The sequence below is a fragment of the Mercenaria mercenaria genome, chromosome 1 (genome assembly GCF_021730395.1).
Source record: "Mercenaria mercenaria strain notata chromosome 1, MADL_Memer_1, whole genome shotgun sequence".
In the NCBI taxonomy this organism is placed as follows: domain Eukaryota; kingdom Metazoa; phylum Mollusca; class Bivalvia; order Venerida; family Veneridae; genus Mercenaria; species Mercenaria mercenaria.
The window spans coordinates 113852712-113877776 of record NC_069361.1 but is presented as its reverse complement, the minus strand read 5'-3'; the positions used below and the strand labels follow the sequence as shown (position 1 = coordinate 113877776).

The 25065-nt window shown below is 33.9% G+C and overlaps 1 protein-coding gene across 6 annotated transcripts in view; it reads left to right on the top strand.

The window, feature by feature from the left end:
- The window catches only part of LOC123525263 (zinc finger protein 79-like), a 65634-nt gene extending 40797 nt beyond the window's left edge, over positions 1-24837 (top strand). For 2 of the 6 annotated variants that reach the window (XM_045304171.2, XM_053521149.1), the window contains 6 exons: positions 13486-13565; positions 14237-15406; positions 15819-15984; positions 19460-19629; positions 21173-21262; positions 22480-24837. In XM_045304171.2, the coding sequence (XP_045160106.1) occupies positions 13502-13565; positions 14237-15406; positions 15819-15984; positions 19460-19629; positions 21173-21262; positions 22480-22574 (1755 nt within the window). In that variant the 5' untranslated portion in view covers positions 13486-13501 and the 3' untranslated portion in view covers positions 22575-24837. Of the gene's footprint in view, positions 1-8193; positions 8336-8357; positions 8510-13485; positions 13566-14236; positions 15407-15818; positions 15985-19459; positions 19630-21172; positions 21263-22479 lie in introns of those variants that run through there. The other 4 variants (XM_045304198.2, XM_045304215.2, XM_045304225.2 and 1 more) reach the window with 4 other exon arrangements.
- Positions 24838-25065: the final 228 nt, after the last annotated feature.

Sequence of the window (25065 nt, the reverse complement as noted above, 5' to 3'; positions counted from 1 at the left end):
CTGGGACCAAAATTTTTTTTCTTTATTTTCCTTTTTTACTAGTAAGCTTTTACTTCTTTCAAGACTTATTATTGATGTTTTGTACAAAAATGGAAAAAGATGAATCTTATAAGCGACTTTTTGGTGTTCAAAGAGAATTTACTACTTAAACAGAAGGGGTAGAGTTACACATCTTAAAAAATATTGAGTTACGCACGGTGAAAGTTCTCTATTTTGCTTTCACTCTTAGATTATATGTTGTGGAAGAAAATTAGGTAGGTTTTACGTCTTCCCTAAGGTTATTTTTAAATGGAGTAAGCAAAATTCAAAACAGAAACACATCATTCGACCTTATTTTTTCAATGTTGAAGTATGACTTCTGTCTCATTAAATCCGTTTACTTGAGGCACCATAGAAAAAATGATATTGACATTTTTATTTTGTGTTTTATAATTGTTTACCAATAGTTTGATGATTCTTCTATTGAAATTAATGGTGAAATGAGTTCTCTGCAAACGTTTTGGATAGTGGCTATCACTTTGAAATTTGTCTCTACTTGAGCTTGAGGAGATACCATAAGTTATTCAAAATTTATAAAAAAAAACGGCACGGTAAAAGTTGTTTAAAATTTGCAAAATAGTGCAAAACACGGTTACCTTTCAGAATATACCAAGCAAAGGCCATTTTGTAAACATTACTATTAGTGACCTAATACCGATAATATTTGAATATCTTTGTCATATTCAACTAAGGAGGTAACATACCTCTAGATAATATAACATATAATATTAAAAATGCTTAAGATATAGAAATCTTTAAGGACTGCAACTTATACAATCATTATGGAATATATGTCAAGGCTTACAAAACCAATACAATCACCACGCAATGTATCTCAATGCTTACAAGTATACCATCAACATGCCATGTATCTCAATGCTTACAAGTATACTATCAACATGCAATGTATCTCAATGCTTACAACTATACCATCAACATGCAATGTATCTCAATGCTTACAACTATACCATCAACATGCAATGTATCTCAATGCTTACAACTATACCATCAACATGCAATGTATCTCAATGCTTACAAGTATACCATCAAGTTGAACATGCAATGTATCTCAATGCTTACAAGTATACCATCAACATGCAATATATCTCAATGCTTACAAGTATACCATCAACATGCAATGTATCTCAATACTTACAACTATACCATCAACATGCAATGTATCTCAATACTTACAACTATACCATCAACATGCAATATATCTCAATGCTTAAAAGAACAATATAGCCCAAGGAAGGCTTACATCCAATGCAATTAACATGCAATACATTTGAAGGCAGATAGTCTATGCCATGATATACAATTTGAATATTCAAATGATATATTTAAAAGTAACGAAAATGCCTATTTAATGTATCATAAAGCTCTGTTAGTCTTAAAAGCTTAAAACCGTTACAATCGAAATATCATTTATGTATTATATAATTATTACAAGGAATACATTAGAAACAAAAAAACAACAACATAAAATAAACAAAATAAATAAATGTAGGTGGCAGAGGGGTTTTATTTACTTGTTGATATGACCGAACAAAGAAATACAGTAACCGGCGACGTTTGGAATTCTCCAAATATAAGCTTCGATAACCAATGAGATAATCAGTTGCAGTTTTACTATTAGATGACATTAATACCTGAAAATTTTGCATAGCAGGCCATGAACATCAGCCCAGGAATTTGGATCTTATGTAAGTGTATCTTGGGCAACATATTATGGCATGATATTCTGACTCAATAGATTTTTAACTGCATAATTTACGCAATCTGTTATCCCTTTCTACAATAACATATCTTCCTAGTTCTATCTCTAAACTATATGAATATAACCGTAAACTGATCAGTTGTTTTGTTAGGTTGTCATGTGATATAACGTCTAAATACAAAATTCAGTTTTATATCTAAAATCTCCATTCTTGAGTAAATTGATCTCATACATTTTTTAACGAATTGTAACGATTTACGCTAGGATCAAAGAACACTCTTATGATCGCCAGTTCGAGCTGGTCTATAACAGGATTTATTCTGCTAGCCAAATATTTACATATGAGCCGTGCCATGGGAAAACCAACATAGTGGCTTTGCGACCAGCATGGATCCAGACCAGTCTGCGCATCCGCGCAGTCTGGTCAGGATCCATGCTGTTCGTTAACGGTTTCTCTAATTGCAATAGACTTTGAAAGCAAAGCGAGCAGCATGGATCCTGGCCAGACTGCACGGATGCGCAAGCTGGTCTGGATTCATGCTGGTCACAAACCCACTATGTTGGTTTTCTCATGACACGGCTCATATATCATTATGCATGCGGTTAATAGGTAATTCGTTATTTTTCATCACTTTTAATCAGAACTTATGCTTACAAATAGATAACAACGTTACGCGGCCAAGTTCGCCATAAACAGCATAATTAGGGGTTCAATACTTTGTTACACTTAATATTTAGTTAAAAAACGAATGTGTAATGTTTATTTACCTCTTTATAATTATAAATTTACAATTTTAGATACTTCATACTTCACGTCCGTATGTTGAACTTGAATCAAACAAAGATAACTTGGTTCTAATCTAATCATTTGTTGGGTCTATTTTAAATTATGCTTGTCCAGTTTGGGGATTTCCAAAAGTAAGGATCTAGAAAGGATCCACTTAAAATTCTGTAAATCTATTTTGGGTGTTAAACTTAGTGCCAGTAATGCGGCAGTTTATGGCGAATTGGGAAGATACCCTTTATACATAAATAGATATGTTCAAATAATCAAGTACTGGTTTAAATGATTGCATACAAACAATATTTTACTAAATGTAGTGTATGACAATGCTTTAAATGAATGTAAGAAAGGTGTTAAAAATTGGGTTTCCAAAGTAAAATGTTTGCTTGAAGAATATGTTTTTTCAGATATATGGAATAACCCACTTGCTTATCAGTCAAATGTGTTTTTACTAACATCTAAAGAAAGGGCTATAGATTGTTTTAAGCAAAATTGGTTTCTGATATTGCAAACAACAATGTATTAAATACTCTGTATATGTATATTAAACCTGTATTTGGTATGGAAAGTTATCAAGAAAAAATTGTTTGTAAAAGAACTTGACAATATTTAACCCGTATTAGGGTATCTGCACATAGTTTGCGCATAGAAACTGGAAGATATGGTAGAGATAGATTGGAGAGAAACCAAAGAATTTGTCAACTCTGTAATGTCCACGATATTGAGGACGAGTTTCATTTTATTTTGAAATGTAACTTTTATAATGAATATCGTAGCAAATGTATACAAAAGTACTACTATGAAAGACCAAATATGCATAAATTTGTCGAACTATTGCAATGTACTAAAAAATCTGTTCAGTTAGGGTTATGTAGATATATCAGATTGGCAAGCGATAAAAGGAATACTATGTTACTTAGATAATAAGGCAACATGCTCATTATGTCTCCCATCACACAGTGGTGTGGAAGACATATTGATTTACTCCGGCCTGTGTGTGTGTGTATCTGTCTGTCACAAATATTGTCCGCACTTTAAGTCAGTCGATCTTCACTAAACTTGAAAAAATATGTTTGACCATAAGACCTCGGCCAAGTTCGATAACTAGCTAAATCGGTCCAGGCATATTGGAGTTACTTTGGAGTAACGGCCATTGATTTACCGAAAAATCGGCCTTGTTGCTCTTATCCGCAATTTAAGTCAAACATTTCTTATCCGATCTTCACCAAACTTGAACAAAATGTGTTTGACCATAAAGGGCCAAGTTGGATACCTAGCCAAATCGGTTCAGGCATTTTGGAGTTACGGCCCGTGAATTACCGAAAAAATCAGCTCTTTTGCTATTGGCCCCACTCCAAGTTGAACATTTCCATCACGATCTTCGCCAAATTTGTATAAAATGTGTGTGCCCGTAAGACCTCGGACAAGTTCGATAATGAGCCAAAGCGGAGTTTGGGCCTTTGAATTGTTGTTAGTAATCTGTATATAAAGGCTTGACTTGCAATTTAGATGATTAGGCAGTTGTGGGAGGCATTCCCTTTTCTTAAAAGCAGCTCTATTTGTAGTGTTGATACATGATTGTTTCATGTGTATACGAAATTATTAATTGTGCTCATCCCACATTGCATAAAAGCATTGACAATTATACCTGCGTGGAAACATTAATGCCAGCAGTACTTACAGCTAGTTATTTTTTGTCATAGTGAATTATACACAGTTCATTTTTTCAGACAGTTTATGTTACCATATCAATATCGAATGACAATCACTGATGTTGTTATTGTAACGTTTTGGTGTTCCTTCGCAACATCATCATCTTTATTTTTAAGACTGTTACAATTCGCGGGTCTTTTTGCCCCGGGACCTCCCAGTTTACATTTTTAGGTTTGTTTGTCTGTCAAAATCGCACCAATTGAAAGGGAAATAACTGCTACATCTTTATTTACAGTTAAGCGGTTTTGGGTTGTTCCCCTTGAGTTAGCATGTTATATAGTTACCCACTTACAGTATCAAATAAGTGATTATTTTGATGCTGGGTGTCATGGTGGTTGCTGTGTTTTGGGGTGTTCTGGGGTGTCTTGGGGTAAAAAGACCAGCCCGTTACGGCTTGTTACGATCCATTTAAAGTTTAAATTTTCAACAACTTTGTCACATGATCATATCTTATATGTCAATGTATATTATGTAATGAGGTACTATATGTACAAATTACTGAATAAACTTTTGTTCTGTTCTGTTCTGTTCTGTTCTGTTCTTAAGAAGAAGAAGAAGAAGAAGAATAGTTTATTTCACTAATTAAGGACTTGAGCCATTATGGTTCCTCGTCCATAAATCTATTACAATCTAATACAAGGTCAAAAGAACATATATACATAATATCATATAACGTTCTGAAGGTATAGTGTTATAAAGTACAGTATTGAGGATGAACAAAAATAATATCAAAATAATATTGTTGGCTACATCAATGCACATAGCATAATACATTTTCATAAAACATTTTTTATAGAAGTACCAAAATATATAATATGTACTAAAATAAAACAGTAAACATATTTCTATCTCATAATCACAAGATATTGTTAATAGTGGCAGATCGTATATTTATGGCATTTTTGATAAAGGCTGCTAAGTTATTTAAAGTTTTTCTATCTGTTGAGTTCAGTAGTTCAATAAATTTCCACATACTAGGATTTCTTCTATATCTCTTTGCAATATAACGTTTTCTTAATGCGCTGTATTTTGTACATATTAAAACAAAGTGGTATTCATCTTCTATGTCAGAGCTTCTATTGTCACATATTAAGCATAGTCTTTCATTTCTCTCTATCCTGTTTCTACCATATCTGCCTGTTTCTATTCTAAGCGTATGTGTCGATGTTCTAAGTCTTGTTAGTAAACTTCTGTAATATTTACTGTTCATTGAATTTAAATAACTTTCATACATAAAATCTTTCTTCAAGTGTTTGTATAGCGATAATGTTCTATTATTTTGTAGGTTCTCATGCCACTCTTGTCTGAACATATCAATTAGTCTTTGTTTAAATATAGCAGGGAATAGCTTTTGATTTATTGCTGAAGGATTATCCCACACATATCCGTAACCATGTCTGTATAACAATGATTTAACATTATATGCCCAATTTCTTTTCTCATTATTACAGTCTTTTAAAGCCTCTGAATATAATGACTTTATAATACAATTATCTGAGTTGATTACTTTTATCCAATATTTGATTACTCTGATATACCTGTTTATATACAATGGATATCTGCCTAATTCACCATATATACTTGCATTACTAGCAGACATTTTTACATTTAACAGTCTTTTACAAAATTTCAAATGCAGGCGTTCTAACTCTTTCGACTTGGTATTGCCCCATATTTCACATGCATAATTCAAAACAGCCCCAACAAATGCATCAAACAATTGACAACATATTTTCGGATTCAGATCAAAGTATTTCAAATTATATAATAATATGTTCATTGCTTTTAAACCCTTACCGGCGAGCATATTCTGGTTGACACTGAAAGTTCCTGAAGAGCTAAACACGACTCCTAAATAGTTAAACTCTTTCTACCATTTCTAAAGGTGTATTATTATAAAACCATTTCTCGTTTTCTTTTATACGGCCTCGTTTTCTAAACACCATAACTTTAGTTTTTTCTTCATTAACCGTTAATCCCCATTTATCGCAATATTCTTTCAAAGAGTTCAAACTACACTGTAGGTCTTCCGGAGTCTCTGCTAATAGTGCCATATCATCGGCGTACATCAACAATATTAACATCACTTCATTAATATTAAAACCTGAGTTAGGACTAGTTTGTAAATATAATTCTAAGTCTTCTATAAATAGAGAATAGAACAAAGGCGAACATATATCTCCCTGCTTCAATCCGACCGCTACATTGATAAAGTCTGACAATTCTGAACAATGTTTAACTTTACATCTTACCAATTCATACATAGATCTGATTATTTTCAGAATATGCCTGGACCGATTTAGCTAGTTATCGAACTTGGCCGAGGTCTTATGGTCAAACATATTTTTTCAAGTTTAGTGAAGATCGACTGACTTAAAGTGCGGACAATATTTGTGACAGACAGATACACACACACACAGGCCGGAGTAAATCAATATGTCTTCCACACCACTGTGTGATGGGAGACATAATGAGCATGTTGCCTTATTATCTAAGTAACATAGTATTCCTTTTATCGCTTGCCAATCTGATATATCTACATAACCCTAACTGAACAGATTTTTTAGTACATTATCAAAAACATTACAGACATTATTATAAGCTGTTAGAACTTGATCACGCAGTGCTTAAACAGCTATGATTTACTATACTGCCAGAAAAGGTGAATTTAATTCCTAGATATACAAAAAATATCAATAGTTTTTTTCATAATCCGGGCCATATAAATGTAAGGATAAACGTCATGCTTCCTTTTTTCAAACATTACTGAAATTAGTTTAAGCCCAATTTTACAGTATAACGATGTATAGAATCTATATGTGACCATATTAGGATCAGTAGTGAATAATACTATATCATCACCTAAAAAGATCACATACATAGACAAAAGCTCAAACTCTGTTTCATTTAACGTATAAAATATATTTTTTCAGCAATATCATTTATAAAGTATATAAAGAGTAAAAGGTGATAATTTGACACAAATATTGATTTAATCAAATATAGTCCAGTCAAAAATCTATTATACTGAATTTTCATTAATTATTATCATTTCCTTGTTTAAATGAATAGATACGAGCACTAAACAGACCGAAGCCATCGGACATAGTTTGCGTATTATTCATATATTATTGTTTACTCTTCTAGAGTGAGTCGATCACTGAAAATGATGATGATGATGATGATGATTATTTCTAAAATTGAATAAGACGGAGCATTCGAACGAGCTGTATTTAATCTCAGACCTATACAGATCTATCTTTAGACAAAATAGAAAAAGTGGAAAACCACAGGTCGCCCAACACGATATAAACGAAAATGTTGCAGGCTTGGTTTGATTGAGCCTGTTCATGGACAGTAGTGGAAATGCAAGCTACCGTCCTATAGCCCCGGGTTGAGCAGAACTCAACATTTACACATGTTAAACGTACCAGAATATAATTTAGAGTCACCCGCAGATGTATTCATACCGCGGTGCACATTGACCCTTCAATGATAGATCTACTTAGAGTGCAATGCATTCCATGAAAACCCCAGTTAAAATAATGGTGTTGCCCTAAACGAGAACACAATGGACAGAACTAACAAACTGGAATTTAAAGAGGGGATCCGAGGAAATGGAGCCTGCATATCACAGAAACTGCCAAAAGGCAATACCCAAAGCCATTTAAACGGGAGTATTGGAACCACACAAGCTGAAAAATTACACTATTAAACACAACATAAATGCCGTACTGAACGATCTGAAGAGATCGAAACATAACAGCTCTGATTGAATGTACCGGAAGATGTTTTACGGCCGCCCCCGTCCTCTAGACCCGGGTTGAGCACATAATTCTAGAGGTGTTCAAATATTTTTTAATGTTCGATTGTTTGTTTATTTGGTGTTCCATGGACTATGTACAGTTAGAAAGTGTCGTCTGCTTTCAAATACGAGTTGAACGGAATATATCGAAGCATTTGATCTGGGTCACTTGGAAGAAAAAGAAGGCGTTTCAATAACTTGAAAAATAAATTAATAATAAAAACAATATTTCAAACGCAAGAGGAACTAATTGTGTTAGATGTATGAATCACATGTACTCACTTCTTTTTGTTTATACATTTGATACAGGTTACAGTTGTGTCGTTGTTTTATTTGCTTGTGTCTAATTTCCGTCTTTGGAGGCAGTTCGGACCGATTAAATTTCGGATGGACAGCAGAGTTGTTAAGGCTCTGTGGTTTGTCAGATTGAGACAGGGTTTGAAAGGTGGTTAGTCCTTTTAGGCTTATTCTTTTGGAGTTCAGGATTGGCCCATTTTTTGAGACTGATATATGTTTTTTTTTTACTTCCTTTTTTTGGTAGAACTTGCTTTTAGTATGTTCCTAGGCAGTGGCTACGATTACAGTACCGTAATCCTAGCCTCCGGTTCTAGGATTACGAAAGTTCCGTATTCCTGGACAACCCTGTGAGGATAGGCTAGGATTACGGAAGTATATAAGAGTTATCAAATATATGTTAGGACTTGCATAAATGACATAGTAAACTTACTTACTTCACTGAATTTCACTATTATTTCGTGCTATCGATCGGCCGTTTTGGGTTAGTATAATCTTAATAGCGGCGAGGGAAATATTATAGAATTATCTATGTTTCGTATATACCTGTAATTTTTTCATCAAGTCAACACAAATAGTCTTTAATAACATACAATTGGGTTATAAATCATAAAATTCAAAGTTTTAAATCTAACTTTGACACTCATATTTCTATGATATTTCCGGGTGCCGCCATTAAGATTATACTAATCCAAAACGGTGGACAGATAACACGAAATAATAGGCCTAAGGGAATGCGGGCCTAAGGCGGGCATGAAAAGTCGCTATTTTAGTAAGTTTACAACATCATTTATGCATTTTCTAACATATATTTGATGCCTCTTAAATACTTCCGTAATCCTAGCCTATCCTCACAGGGTTGTCTAGCAATACGGAACTTCCGTAATCCTAGAACCGGAGGCTAGGATTACGGTACTGTAATCGTAGCCACTGCCATGTTCCTATTGACCTTAGTTCAATAACATTAAACTTGCACAGGGCGCCTTTTAATATTTGGACGTTCAACATGTCCCTGTGTCAAGTTTAATCGAATGTGAGCCGTTTGCTTAGCACAGATTTCGACCTTATTTTATTGAAGTGTAATGTAGGAAAACTCTCAAACATGTGAGTTATTGGTTAACCGAAACTAAAACTGCACCTCTAATCACTTTCCTGACACATTACACAGATTCTTCTAGCATATTTTAATGAAATATCATGAACAATACAACACTGAATAAATTTATAGAATCAATTATACATGCTTAGACAAAAAATACGTTTAGCCTACGGCACTAGTGAAAAATCTGCGGCCATTATTTAACTCATGGGTACCGCCGAATACACATGGACTAGCCTTTCAAACTGCTTTGATATGAACTAATAATTTATTGAAATAACTTTTAATTTAATTAAAAACAATAAATGCTGGTTACACCCAGTGAGATTATTTTTTCGCCTAAAATCATTCTTTATAATAAAGAAGATTTGACAGTTTCATGTTGTGTTGCGAAAGTGCATGGATGTAAATTTCACTTTGAGACTGCGGACAGATCTTCAATATTTTCAGTAAGACAGTATGTTCAATTGGTGTGTAAAATAGGTTTCTTTGTCCGTTTTTGGTATTTAGTTATCGCTTTTCAGTCACCTCCACCGTGAACTTGTAAAACCTTCCGCAAGATATTTTGCAGAACTCTAAAGGGAAATTTATAATTTCGATAAAACGTCAGACTATATGAAATGTCAAAGTCGTAAAATATTGAAGTCGGACGTTTATTTATAGAACTATTATTGACCTTTTCATCAACATTATAGGATAAATCCTGTTTTCCGGTATTAGCCACCACAAAATACCCGTTTCCGGTTTTACGGTGAGGTGGGTATCGGCCATTACGCTATATAGCGGTAGTGTTTACTATTATCCTTTTTTCAAGGTTTAAACAAAGAAAATATTATCCTAAATGCATATCTTCTGGCAAAAATCAGGTTTTTTTCCTCCACTGAATTGGGAATGGCGCCGGGGCCTTTACAATTGGGAAAAATGCATCGTAAAACACCTAAACTGGGAATTGTTAAAAGTCACATTTTCTATTAAAGGTGGTCAATCACATTGAAACAACATTTAATGACATTTTTTACTTTTTGTATATTCTGGTAGAGAATTATTTAAGGAACAAAAAGACCTATTACATAGAGTTAGATTCCTATTTGAAATGTATATTTTATTATTTTTATAAAATTTTGTAATTACTCCCCTTTAATATGAAAGTATATAAAAAGCTGGGTATTTCTTTTTATTTCGATACAATGTCTAGTTTTACATTTGCATTTGATAGACATATCAACTATTGAACAATCTGAACCAAAATGCAAGTTTAAAAGCTGTGTGTAGCTTCTGAATTCAATTATTTCCAATCTATCTTGGTTGCGCAACCAAGATAGGCAAAGGGAGGTAATAATAATTTTTCAAACTTGCGTTTCTAATGAATTCCATCTAAATACATGATTTTTAATGCAAATATTTTACAAATATATTACAATATGTCTAATATTTATACATTTCCTTAGGCAAAGTATGTTTATCAAATTTATACTTATGATAAAATAACTCTATCTTGGTTGGGCAACCAGGATAGGAAAATGAAATTTCAAAAATACCTCCAGTGAAAATCTAATTTGTATTAAGTGTTAAGTGAACATAAATGAGTGTAAATGATCAGATGCTAAAGTTTCGAACAAATCCGTTACATGGCCAAAATCTGATTATCCACCTTTAAAATGTCACATTTAGGAAAAAAAATGGTCATAAAATTTATCAGTGCATTAAGTAAGCAAATTGTCTTGTGTTTCAAGGTTTCATAGGTACAGCCTTGTTTGAAAAAATTAAAAAAAGAAAAATTTAACTTTGGGAATTTTAGATTTGAAATTGGGAAAAAAACATACTATTTGCCATTGGGATTGGGGCCCAATTTCGGCCCCAAATTGGCCAGAAAAAAAACACTGAAAATAATGGCTAATATTGTACACTGTTCCATATTGGTTAATCTCGCCCCCCCCCCCCCCCCCCCATCCCCCACCCCTCCCGTCCCTTTTATGGAAATACCCCAGAAGCCACGCCAGCAGTAGAGGGTACCCCCCTCCCGCACTCTCCCCCATCTGTGTGTAACATTCATTCAAGCCTGGCTACGCCACTGCTGTGTGATTGTCTTTTGTCTCATAAACCATTCGGATGGCTTTATATTTGCTATTGACATATATTGAACAATTATTATTTCTTTTATAGCTGTTTCTAGCTATATATAGCTAGATTTAGCTATATAGCTAATTTGTGACTTTTCTAGGGCTTGTCTATCGTTGAAGGACCAGTTTCAATGACCATAACGGTATATTGATGAAAAGTTATGGAATACAAATAACACAATCAAAACTTGACATTGAACATTTAGGTTGGTTCTTTTGCTTTGAAAATTTGATCGATGTATTGGAGAATTTCTGCAAATATCACCATTCATCAGGACACTCAGACTGTTTTTTTTACCTGCATGTATTTTGCCTTATACAAAAAAAAAGTGACCTAGGAAGATTCCTAAAATACAGTATATATGTAAAAGTCTTTCTCCATTTTGTGGATAACTTAAATTCTTAATAAACATTCAAGGTATTGATTTTAAACTTCGCATATATGTAGGTGGCAATGAGACAATTAGTCCAAATAATAATATGTTTGGGAAAGTGTGATAACTTTTGACTGTCCCTGTCCTGTTAGTATATTATCAGATAATAAAATCAGCCATCCCATTAAGCCAAATGAGTAAGACTTTGAGACAATATGCATTATAAGTGCAAAAATCCAAGTTACTTAAGCTCCTCTTGCCCACCCCTCTTACCCGACTCCTAACCCCTGCTAAAAAATCAGTTTTAGTTCGTGTAGTTTTTTTGTGCTTTAGAATCCTGTTACCGCCTCCACACAAAATTCTTCAACCCCCACCCATCACCTCAGTGCCCTTCCCTCCACCTCCAACCCACACACCTTCTAAAAAAAATCTTTTGATTTTACTTCCTCCTTCTATTATTATATATATAAAAAAAACTTAGGGGTTTACATTTTGCCACTTTGGGGAGTTTTTGTTTGGTTCTGGAAAAAACACTAACATAGTATCACAATGTTCATGAAACTGCAAATTAGATTTAATAGATAAATTAATCAGAAAAATGTGTCAGTTGAGAAGATAGGTATAAATATATTAATATTTTATATTGGTTAATGGATTTTTATTTACCACTGGTGCTAGAGTAATGTCATAATGCCACCTCCAACCAGTATCAAATGTCAGAAATAAATGTGTTTATGTTGATCTTTTGAACTTGCATATTTTCTTGAATGATTAATACTGTCATTTTCTTGATGGATGTCAATATTAACAACGGGTTAGAAATTATGGGGTAACAGTATCTCACAAAAAATGCAGCTGTGAGAAATGAAAGACATGAAAAAAATTGGTTAAATCTACATTCCAGATTTTAAATGTCAAAAAAATTCCAAGCTTATAATTGTTGTAATTTCATATATTATATGTGTCAGTCTTTAAATTATTAGTGTGTTAGTGCTTTCAATATAATTATTATGGCAACCAGTATCACATTCCTTGTTTACTGTGAAATCACTTCATTCTATGGGCACAAAATTTTGTAGTTTTTATCAAAATGGCTATTTCATTGTGGATATTGACCTTTGATCTTCGCATGTAAAATGAATGGAAGTTTTTCTTCTTAATTGGGATTTAATTTCTGGGGTTGACTCAACATTGAAAACAATGAAAATTAGTCCCCATAAATATTAACCCTTACCCTGCTAAATTACGATAATGAACTTGTCCATCTTTCAATTTGGACAGTATCATTAGCTATGAAAAGGGGTGTGTACCTAAAAGATATTGACTGAATGCTGAACAGTGCAGATCATAATCAGACTGCATGGATGTGCAGGCTGATCATGATCTACACTGGTCGGAAAGGCAGAATCAAAATCAAAGGCAGAATCAGTCATCTCCAGCATGATAAGGGTTAGTGATTATGCAGTATTTGCTTTATTATGTCTCCAAATTTATACAAACATGGATAATACATTATATTTCATTTCAACTATTTTAGCTGTGATTGATTCATCATGGGTGATAACATGAAAGAAGACACACCTCAAGTAGATACAGCCTGTGCTTCACTATCAGCAGGTATAGTAAAAAACATCTGCCATTTAACTGAACATTTTAATTTACAAGGTTGAATTACACCATACTCTGTTTTGCTTTTAAGAATTGGTAAAGTTGCAAGTTTTTCTGAATGCAAAGTGACAATTATTTTGTATTTTTCATTGATATGACATTCAGACCGCAGGAAAGGAAAAATGCCGAAAGCACCCGGAACTGGGCGTTGCACGAAAAGTGACGTCAGGGGCCATGTTTGTGACACAATAGCATAAACCACGAACAATATGGCGATAAAGTAAAACTGGAGCTCAATCGCATATATCTTGAATTTTATACAGTATAAATTTCAGGACGAAATTCGGCAAAAAAATTTGAGGCGCATTCCACCTTAATAAATCTACATGGAGGTCTTTGTGAAAAAGCAGCTCCACTATGTGGAGGATTTTTTATTGTTTTTATGTAAAACCAGAGACAGGTGGAGGAAAAGTTAATCTTTATGTTACAGATAGATACCTAAAGCCTATCTTTTATTCCTTGTTTTACAACAAAACTGCTTTCTAGAATTCTATGTTGTATTCTAATTAAACTGCAACATTTCACCCCCATTGAAAAGTCCTTTTTATATAGTGGATATCTTTATCTGGTAGATATTTCTGTGAGCTGACCTGTGATATTGATATTGTGTTTTTTTCCAGACCTTTCATTACTAGATGAGCTTTTCCCTAGTCTTGGTAATGGAGAATCCTCAGCGAACCACTTTACTAACCAGTTGGCACTTCTCCTCAACAATCTTGGCTCCAGCGATGATGAGGGCTCTAATGGACCGAATTTATATAATCCTCTACAATTATCGCCACCTAGACTAAACGAAATCCATGCTCTGGCAACTGCAAACTTGATCTCTCAGACACAAGAGGCAATCATGCAGGAATATAATATCACCAACTTCGATTTTGAAAAGAGTACACATTCAGATATTGCAGAAAATGAACAACTGATCAGTAAGGAAATGAATTTTCAAGATGACAGCCAGGTTGTCTGTAACACTGATCAAATGCATAAATTAGAAAATATTCAAGAAAATGCTACTCCAGATGTGAATAATTCTTCCTCTAGTAATGTTGATAATGTAGATCTTGTTGCTGAAACATCCAGAAATTTTTTCAAAGCAGATAGTCAAACTTTAAACAGCCTTAATGGTTTTGGACATGATTATGTACTAAACAGTACTACTAAAGAAGATTTGAATATTGACAAAACATGTTTAACTAAAGTGAAAATAAAAGCATGTGATGAAACATTTTCTATGGATAAAAGAAAAGATGATAATTTTGATGTTTTGAAACAACAGCATGAACAACATTTGAGATCACAACTTATTTCTGACCATGATTTAGAGACACAGTCAGCAGTGTATAATATTTCAGACAGTTGTTCTGCTGCACAAAACGAAAATGTTATAAGTCTTCAATCTACAAACGTTTCATTCATAAACAGAATAGAAAGGAATAGTGATTCAAGTTTTCATTCTAGCATTAATAGACCACCTTCTGATGAAGAAAGTCCACCAAAATTATTGATGAAACGTTCATTAGAGAATTTAGATCATTTTGATTCAAACACTTACGTAGAACATACAGAACTAACTTCAGATATAAAGAAGAGCCATGAAGTTTTGAATTACGTGCTACCTCCTAAGAAAAGACATTTAGAATGTAACAAAGTACCAGTGACATTTACTGATAACAAAAGTCGTTTAACAGGTGGAAGCAGGAATGTTCATTGTAACAGTTTACAGAATGAGGCAAAAGCTAGAAGTAATTCATGTGTATCGAAGGAATTAAGCAGTAAGGAAAATGAAAAAGGTTGGTACAAATTAAAGTGTCATCTACTCAAACTTATACAGAATATATTTGATAATAAGCCAAGTGAAAACCAGCCAGTTTGTAATAGTGTTCAGAGTTCATGCCCTTGACTTGGTTAACGTGGCAAAATTGGTAGCGGTGATCCAGTTGAATAACATGCAGATTTTAATCAAACTTTTATTGCCTTTTTTTTTTCATTATATAAAATATAAAGGCCATAGTTACCAGTAAAACAAGGGAAGAAACTTGAATGTCAGTTTTCATAGAATGATAATTATGTTCATTTTCTATGTAAAGAACAATTTACTGTTAATACTCTTTATGACATAAAGTTATGATTGGTTTATATTGGTAATTTTATAATACTTGGGTCAGTATAATCAACAAATTTGTTTTCTAAATTCATCAACAGAAAAAAGCATATTGTATATATGTGTGATCTGCATGAAACAGTTCAGCAATGTAGATGATCTAGAGCTTCATTCATCCAATCACCAACAATACATCTGTCCCTACCCTGGCTGTGTGAGAACATTCACTTACAGGAGTCACCTTAGTTACCACAGACAAACACATGAGTAAGTAACAGTTCTCATTTTTTGCCACAATCATTTGAGTGATTAGGAGCACTTCTCAGTTACCACAGACAGACACATAAGTAGAAGCTCTCCTTAGTTACCACAGACAGAGACATAAGTAGCCGTTCTCATTAGTTACCGGTGACCACAGACAGACACAAGTAGAAGCTCTCCTTAGTTACCACAGAGTCAGACAGACACATAAGTAGAAGCTGGCCTTAGTTACCACAGAGTCAGACACATAAGTAGAAGCTCTCCTTAGTTACCACAGACAGAGACATAAGTAGCTGTTCTCATTAGTTACCGGTGACCACAGACAGACACATAAGTAGAAGCTCTCCTTAGTTACCACAGACAGAGACATAAGTAGAAGCTCTCCTTAGTTACCACAGACAGAGACATAAGTAGCCGTTCTCATTAGTTACCGGTGACCACAGACAGACATATAAGTAGAAGCTCTCCTTAGTTACCACAGAGTCAGACAGACACTTAAGTAGAAGCTGGCCTTAGTTACCACAGAGTCAGACACCTAAGTAACAGTTCTCATTAGTTACCAGTGACCACAGATAGACACATGGATGACACACATGAGTAAGTAACAGTTCTCCTTAGTTAAGACAGAAATAGAAGTTCTCCTTAGTTACCATAGACAAACATATGAGTAAGTGGAAGTTTTCCTTTGTTACCACAGACAAACATAGGAGTAGGTAGAAGTTCTGCTCAGTTACCACAGACAAACATATGAGTAGGTAGAAATTATACTTAATTACCACAGACAAACATACAAGTAGGTAGAAGTTCTACTTAGTTACCACAGACAAACATATGAGTAAGTAGAAATTAAACTTAATTACCACAGACAAACATACAAGTAGGTAGAAGTTCTACTTAGTTACCACAGACAAACATATTAGTAAGTAGAAATTAAACTTAATTACCACAGACAAACATATGAGTACGTAGAAGTTCTACTTTGTTACCACAGACAAACATACGAGTAAGTAGAAATTAAACTTAATTACCACAGACAAGCATATGAGTAGGTAGAAGTTCTACTTTGTTACCACAGACAAACATATGAGTAGGTAGAAGTTTAACTTATTTACCACAGACAAACATATGTGTAAGTAAAAGTTCTATGTAGTTTCCATAGACAAATATACGAGTAGGTAGAAGTTCTACTTAGTTACCATAGGCAGACACATGAGTAAGTAGGAGTTCTACTTAGTTACCACATACAAACATATATGAGTAAGTAGAAGTTCTTCTAAGTTACCACATACAAACATATGAGTAAGTGGGAGTTCTATGTAGTTAACACAGACAAACATATGAGTAGGTAGAAGTTCTACTTAGTTACCACAGACAAACATATGAGTAGGTAGAAGTTTTACTTAGTTACCACAGAAAAATACATGACTTGGTAAAATATCTCCTTAGTTACCACAGATAAACATATGTGTAGGTAGAAGTTCTACTAAGTTACCACAGACAGACACATGAGTAAGTAGTCTGGATTTCTACATAGTTACCACAAACAAATATATGAGTAAGCAGAAACTATACTTAATTACCACAGACAAACATGTGAGTAGGTAGAAGTTCTCCTTAATTACCATAGACAAACACACGGCTAGGTAGAATATCTCCTTAATTACAACAAACAAACATATAAATAAGTAGAAGTTTACTTAGTTGCCACAGACAAAAATATTAGTAAGTAGAAGTTCTCCTCAGTTATCAACAGTGTGCACTTGATGTTATCATTCTTGTATCTTATTCTGGTAATATGTTATTAGTTAAATAAAATTATCAAAATAGTGAAAAAATAAATTTGCTTCACCAGTTAAGTTGTGGTAGTAAGGAAATCTGTTCTTGGTCAGAGATATGTCCCAGGTCTCGTTAGAACCTCATTTTTGACAAAGTCTCAACCTTATTTAAGATTTCCTTACTATGACTCAAGAGCGTGGTAGATTTACTTTATATGTGAAGAACCAAGAAGTTTCCATATATGATATGCAAAGACAGATTCATGACAGGATATGTACATGTATTATCATTATCCACTGTCTTTGAATAAGAGAAGTATTTGAAGCTATGATAGTTGTTGTAAGTAATTATCACAATGAGATCCTTGAGAATTATCTTAAAATGAGCCGTGCCATGAGAAATCATACATAGTGCATTTGCATCCGCACAGTCTGGTCAGGATACATGCTGTTTGCTAACAGTTTCTCAAATTGCAATAGGCTTAGAAAGCGAACAGCATGGATCCTGACCAGACTGCATGGATGCACAGGCTGGTCTTGATCCATGCTGGTTGCAAATGCACTATGTTGGTTTTCTCATGGCGCGGCTCAAATAATGATGACAGATATAGAGCAGTATTTACATACTGGCACTAGTGAGTCTGTAAAAGATGTTGCTGAATATAAAAAGAACTTTCCCTCACTTGTTTTGACTCATGCTTAGACAAGAGTTGAATACTTTCATGTGAGAAAAACAGCCAGCTTGGTTGTATTTGCCTTTTAGTTCTGTCAAGGAGATAGAAAAACCTGCTGTAATACAGTCAAGGTTTTCTCCAATTATTAAATTCAGTAATAGATTTAATTATGCTCTCTGCTTGCATTAAAATGTCACCTTTTTCAAGGTTTTCACTTCTGTGCTAACACATGAGTAAAGCTAAGCAGTGATATTAGAAAGCATATTTTTACCTTTTAGCTGCATGGAAATAAAGAAGCAGTTAACTACTTTTTATCCTGAGATAATGTATGCATACATAGCTTTACCTCTTGGCAAAAAGTGGTTGTCTAGAAGCAGTGAACTTTTTTGTGCTGAGGTGATTTTATATAAATACCATATGGCAGCGTGTGTGACATTGATATTGTCAACTCGAGGGCAGAATGTCACCCGAGGCGAAAGCCGAGTGGTGACATTCTGTTCCGAGGGTTGACAATATCAATGTCACACACGCTGCCATATGGTATTTATTTTATTATACCGAACAAAACTAAACACATAAAAAAAGTTTTTAAAATGTTCTTGATTCATTTAATTCAATACTTTCATCTTTAGCGCGGTAATCAGTTGTGTACACATTAAATAGCGACGTCATTACAATATGATATTGTGTACAAGGGAGGCAATCATGTGGCTAAAAACTGAAGCAGTTATTTGCCCTTATATGACATTCAAAATATCAGCGCGGTCACATGACCTGACAGTCACTTTCACTTGGTCACGTGTCAAAAAGGTTGAAAAGGTTTCTGATAGTCAAAATATCTCCTTTTCGGGTAATGGGAGTTTACCATTATAGACAAAAGTGAGGTATAATAAATGCAAATATATATTTATTTATAAACAGTATCATAAAAGATACAGGTCTACACAAACTGTCAGCATGAATGAAACTTTCAAAGTATCAAATAATAAAGTTATCACAAAAAACGTTTCAACTTTTTGTTTTTCCAACTAGAGGACAGAAGAACTACCAGTGTTCTGAATGTGGTAAAGTGTTCACAAAAGCTCAACATTTAGATGTCCATATGCTGACACACCGTGAAGCCAAACCTTTTGTATGTAGTGTTTGCAGCAAAAGTTTTACTACAGCGGGAAACCTGAAAAATCATGCAAGGACTCATTCAGGTATTGTTTGAATATTGATTATACCCATGAATATACGAGGGCTGTTAAAAAATAATAGACTTTCACTGTCAGAAGTGGTCTGTTGTGTATAGTGCAATGTGAAATATATCACTGTAATTCGCATTCTTTGAGTAATTTGGTCATTTTAATTACAATAGCTACGTTTAACCGGTGTAGTCCCTTATGCATCTGTCAATGTTTGAATTAGACAACTAATACTTTCACTGTTAGTTCACTTGTTTACTTGACAATATGCCAAGTACAGCAACACGTCCATGCAACATGCACTGAAAGTAGGACGTCATTCTGACATTGTTGGAGGAAGTAAACCCTGTCTAACCTAAGTGAATATTGCTGTTTATAAGGCCTGTAATGTCGTCATCTGCTCAGACAGTTGTTAAGTTATATAGAGATTTTGGCAAACACTAACTGAAATTTATAAACTAATGAAGCAGATACCACAGCAATTTGATTTGATGTTAACATCAGTCTATGACGCCTTAGATAAAGACCAACTGTTCACGGTGTGCACCCTGTCTGAGATGCTTTGCATAAGAGTTCTTATTACATACTCATTTATAAACTCCGTTAAATTATAGTGGAACCTGAAATGTCAATATTTTTCCATATTGATGTTCAAATTTCATATCGGGTGCGTGACATCATTTGTGACGTCAGTTCCATGTATTCAGTCGCGTTTAAAAATTCTTTAACGACAATATTTTCAATTGTGCTCAGGCTAAAGAACACATTTATATGATAATTATAAGTGTAGTATGTGTATGTAATAAAAAGATTATTAGATATGCATCGAGAAATATGCACTCGTTCTTTTGCGGAATGATATTGCACTCCTAAAGTTGCGCAATATTTCTGCAGCAGAACTCGTGCATATTTTTGATACAAACCTTATAACCTATAAATATTGTTTTCAGATTCTAACCTAACAATTTATTATGACTTAGCTATTGTGAATTAAAATTAATAAAAATATTACAAATTAAAATAAATGCGAACTTTAATGAAAGCATCTCAATTAAGTTACGATGATAATGCCTTTAAAATATGATTACTGGCATCAGGTTCATGAAAGTGACTGATTTTGAGAAGGCATAACTCCTGACTGTATCATAATCACACCATTTGCAGTGAAGTTAGTGGAAATGTTGCATATCATGTTGGTGCATGTCTTGTTTTGCTTCGTAAAAGTATATATAAGATAGAGACAAAGTCTATGTTATTCTTGATCAGCCCTCGTATTTAAATTGTAAAACAGTTTAAAATTCTGACATAGACTTTGAGAATGCTAGTCAATTTTCTCTTTCAATAAGTTAACCAAGGTTGTAATTAGACTGTTAACAAATGTCAGAAGATGGCCATTACAAAGCCATTTGTTTGTATTTTTGTAATCATCTGTTTTATACATTGCTCAGGTGAATTCTTTAAACTTTTGTTTGAAATATAATTGTTACAAATTTTTGAGGAAAGTTACCTTTTCTAACTGTTACAGTTATGTAGGGATAATATTACTCTTGTATTTTAGGAGAACGTCCATACGCTTGTGATACTAAAGATTGTATAAAAACCTTTGCAGAACTTTCAAGTCTTAAAAAGCATAAAGTCACTCATACAGGTAAGGAAAAATCTTTCTTAACAATGTAAACTAAATAAATTTTTAGATATCTTAATGGGCATTTATAGAATATCAGCAGTCAAAGGTCAGTATTATTTAAGTTGAATATTTATGTTATGTACAGCTAAATTCCTTTCATTTTAGATGTGATTTTTAAACTCCCACCAAATAAGTTTGGTGTTGGTTGGGTCAAAGAGCTATATTTCTATCACATAATCCACTGATTTAGTGCTAGGGTCTGTCTGTCTATATGTCACAAAGTTTGTCCACGCCTTTAACACCTCTGGGCAGATTCACACCAAACTTTACAACAGAAATCATTGTCAAGCCTAGTTCTGCATTTCGACAGCGTTTTTAGCTCGACTATTCGAAGGATAGGGGAGCTATCCTACTCGCCCCGGCGTCGGCGTGAGCGTCACACAAATGTTAAAGACTGAATTATGGCCCCTTTTCGACTTAGAATAAATGTTAAAGTTTGCGTACCACCCCAAATATTTTCAAAGTCCATTGAGATATTGCTTTGATATTTTGCATACTTGTTTACCATCATGACACCAGTCTGTAAAAAGGAGGAGGCAACTCTGTCAAGCATTTTGACTGAATTATGGCCCCTTTTCAACTTAGAATAAATGTTAAAGTTTGAGTACCACCCCAAATATTTTCAAAGTCCATTGAGATATTGCTTTGATATTTTGCATACTTGTTTACCATCATGACCCCAGTCTGTAAAAAGGAGGAGGCAACTCTATCAAGCATTTTGACTGAATTATGGCCTCTTTTCGACTTAGAATATGCTTATTGTAATGTTATAGTTTTACTCATAGCTTATATTATACTATCAAGCACTGAGAATAGTCGAGCGTGCTGTCCACTGACAGCTCTTGTTTGGTTTCATTGATTTTCTGTGGAGTTATGGCTCTTGATTGGTCAAATTTTATTATGTTTTCGTCATGATTTTTATATTATTGATATATTGATTCATCTAACTTTGTGATTACCTTTGATTTGTCAAGTTTGACCTGTGTTACTTCTCCTGTGATGGCCCATAATTTGCAGCATTTTACAATTTCTGTATGGTATGTGGTGGAAGAAATATGTTTTTCATGAAAAACAATCTCTAGCTTACTTTGAAATATACATGATGTTGCAAACATTTTGTATTTATGATTGAAATATAGATGATATTTTGTTTATATTATCATTACTTGTTATTTCAGGTGAGAAGTCTTTCAAATGTGATATATGTGGAAAAGGATTCGCTCAGGCTAGCAGCAGGAGTTATCACATGAAAAAACATAAAGAAAAAATGTGATTAGCAATAGTCGTAGGGAAATGAGAGGTTCTTTTTTCTACCACCCCATGTTAGAAAGAATGCCCTCTTTAATAGTAAAGATAATTTATGTCTGTTCAATATGTCTTGTCATCCAACAGATGTTCAGGATACACGGATGATATGGTGTACACAATATTTAGATCTCCTGTGCCAAGTTCAAGGTCGCACTTTGGATCAAAATAATCATTACCATGTCTCACGTGCAAGACCCAGTTCTTGAACAATGTCAAGATCACGCTTCAGGATCTTGTATATTGCCCATACTTAGTCATCCTTCACAGGATTTTGTACTAACATGCTCAAGTGTTCACCTCACAACATTATATCATGCTTGACACCAACATTTATAGCTGCCAAGGCCATGGCCACAATATGGATCAGAATTTTACAGAGTTAATTTAGTGCCAAATCTATTCTGCTGTCCTCTTTTAATTGTGGATTTTGAAATCACTTTAAATATTCCCTATTCTGACAGTTTACTAGTATCATGCACAGCAACCAGGTCGCCATCTTTCAGTGTCAAAGTCACACTTTGGTTTCAGATATTTATAGCATTAATTTTGTGCCTAACCCATGTTTTATCAATGTTGAAGGACTGGGTCCCATTTGTGGTCTACAAAGTGTCTACTGTGCAGCTCTGCTTCATGTTTGCAGCAAACTCTTATCATCCATTAACCTTCAGCCTGCTAGTGGCAAGTTGTTTTGCCTTTTCGACCGGTGCAGACCAAGATCAGTCTGCACATCCGGGCAAGCTGATCATGCTCTGCACCCTTCGCTATTCAGTCAGTAAATTGTCAGTGAACACCACCTTGAATAAGAAGTGGTACTGCCCAAATTGAATGATGGACCAGTCCATTAAATTGATTTCATTAATTTAGCAGGGTAAAGGTTAAGGGATTTTTAAAGAACCTAGCAAAATAAATTATATCCTTCTATAAATGATGATGTGCTGCACATAACACCGGGTTCAATAGGAATTTCACACTCGGATATCTAGGTTCATTGTTAACGTCACCCTGGCCATAAATAAATACATAATGTTAGGAAATGCTGCACACTCCTCCCAGGTCTGTAGGTTAATGTTATACTTTAGGAGCAAAGATTTTTTAGGGTTTATTCCTCATCAAGTGATTTTGAAATAACATGTCTGACATGGTCAATTTGGCATAACATTAGTCAAAGCTGTAAGAGATACAAACACTATGTAGACTTTGCATAGTACTTGATTCTACAACCCAGTAAAATACTCAGTGTCGGGGTCTAAAATTTAAAACTGTGTTTAAGAAACATTTGTATTGTTAAGGAATATATTTCATCTTTATAGATTCATGTAGTGTTTAGAAAAATGATCAGTATTTTTTCCAGACCATTGTGTTTCGCAGTTGCTAGATGTAATTCCATACATATGTTGTGTTCCCCAGTATGCCAGGCAGTTAGATTCACCAAATTATAGGTCAAGAATTAAATTTGTGACACAGATACCTAGTTTGTTCTCAACTAGTTGTTAACTTTGCAGTTTTTCTTTTTTTGTTGGTAATACATTTCTTATAAAACCATGTACAACTTGTATTATACAGATTTATTTTCAAAAATTGTTAGCTGGTATAATTTAACAGGGGACTGCAATATTTTATTTGTGTTTTAAGTTTAACAACAGTTAACTTAAAGGCACTGATGTCCAGATCTTACAAGACAATAAAAAAGAAAATTTTTAGATATCAGAAAATTATTGATATATTTCTTAAGAATGCTTTTGAAACAGATTATATGTTATTGATTTTACTAAGTTTTACATTCAAAATTGCAAAAGCGTTTGTAATGGGATTCTGGAGGTAAACTGCCTTAATTATAAAACTTTATATTTAATGACCTTCAAGCATGTATTCCTCCATGGTGTATTGGTCAAGAAGGTAGGACATTTTTTATTGCCTCAGCAACCCAGATTAGATTTCTGACTGGGATTTCTTTTCTTGATCTGGCATTTTTAAGATAGGTTTGAAACAAAAACTCTTGTTCTAGTGTTCATAATATGACCAAACTTCAATTTTAAAGGGAAATCATTTTTAACCAAAATCTGTAAGTCAGTGCCGCTAAGTCAGATAATTTCAAGTCTTCCAAGTGTTAGATATTGTAGAGACCATGAATTATTTTAGATCGTCACAGTATTTCATACCTGCCAGATTCTCACCCTATTTATTGTTAAGTTTGTCAATATTTATACTTAATTAAATTTAATGCATTATTTGATTCTATGTTTTTATTAGTTCACATAGGGTATATTGTTCAAAGGTTTTATTTTGTCTTTTGTAATGTCTTTTAAAACTTGAAAATCTGCAGCCCATTTGCTTCCTGATGCCAGTACCAGTGTATTATGAAATGCCTGCTGATCCCACCCTGGATCAAGGCTCTTGTCTTTTAAATATCCTTAATGAATATCTCGGTTTATATTTGAAAAGGATCATTGCTCAAA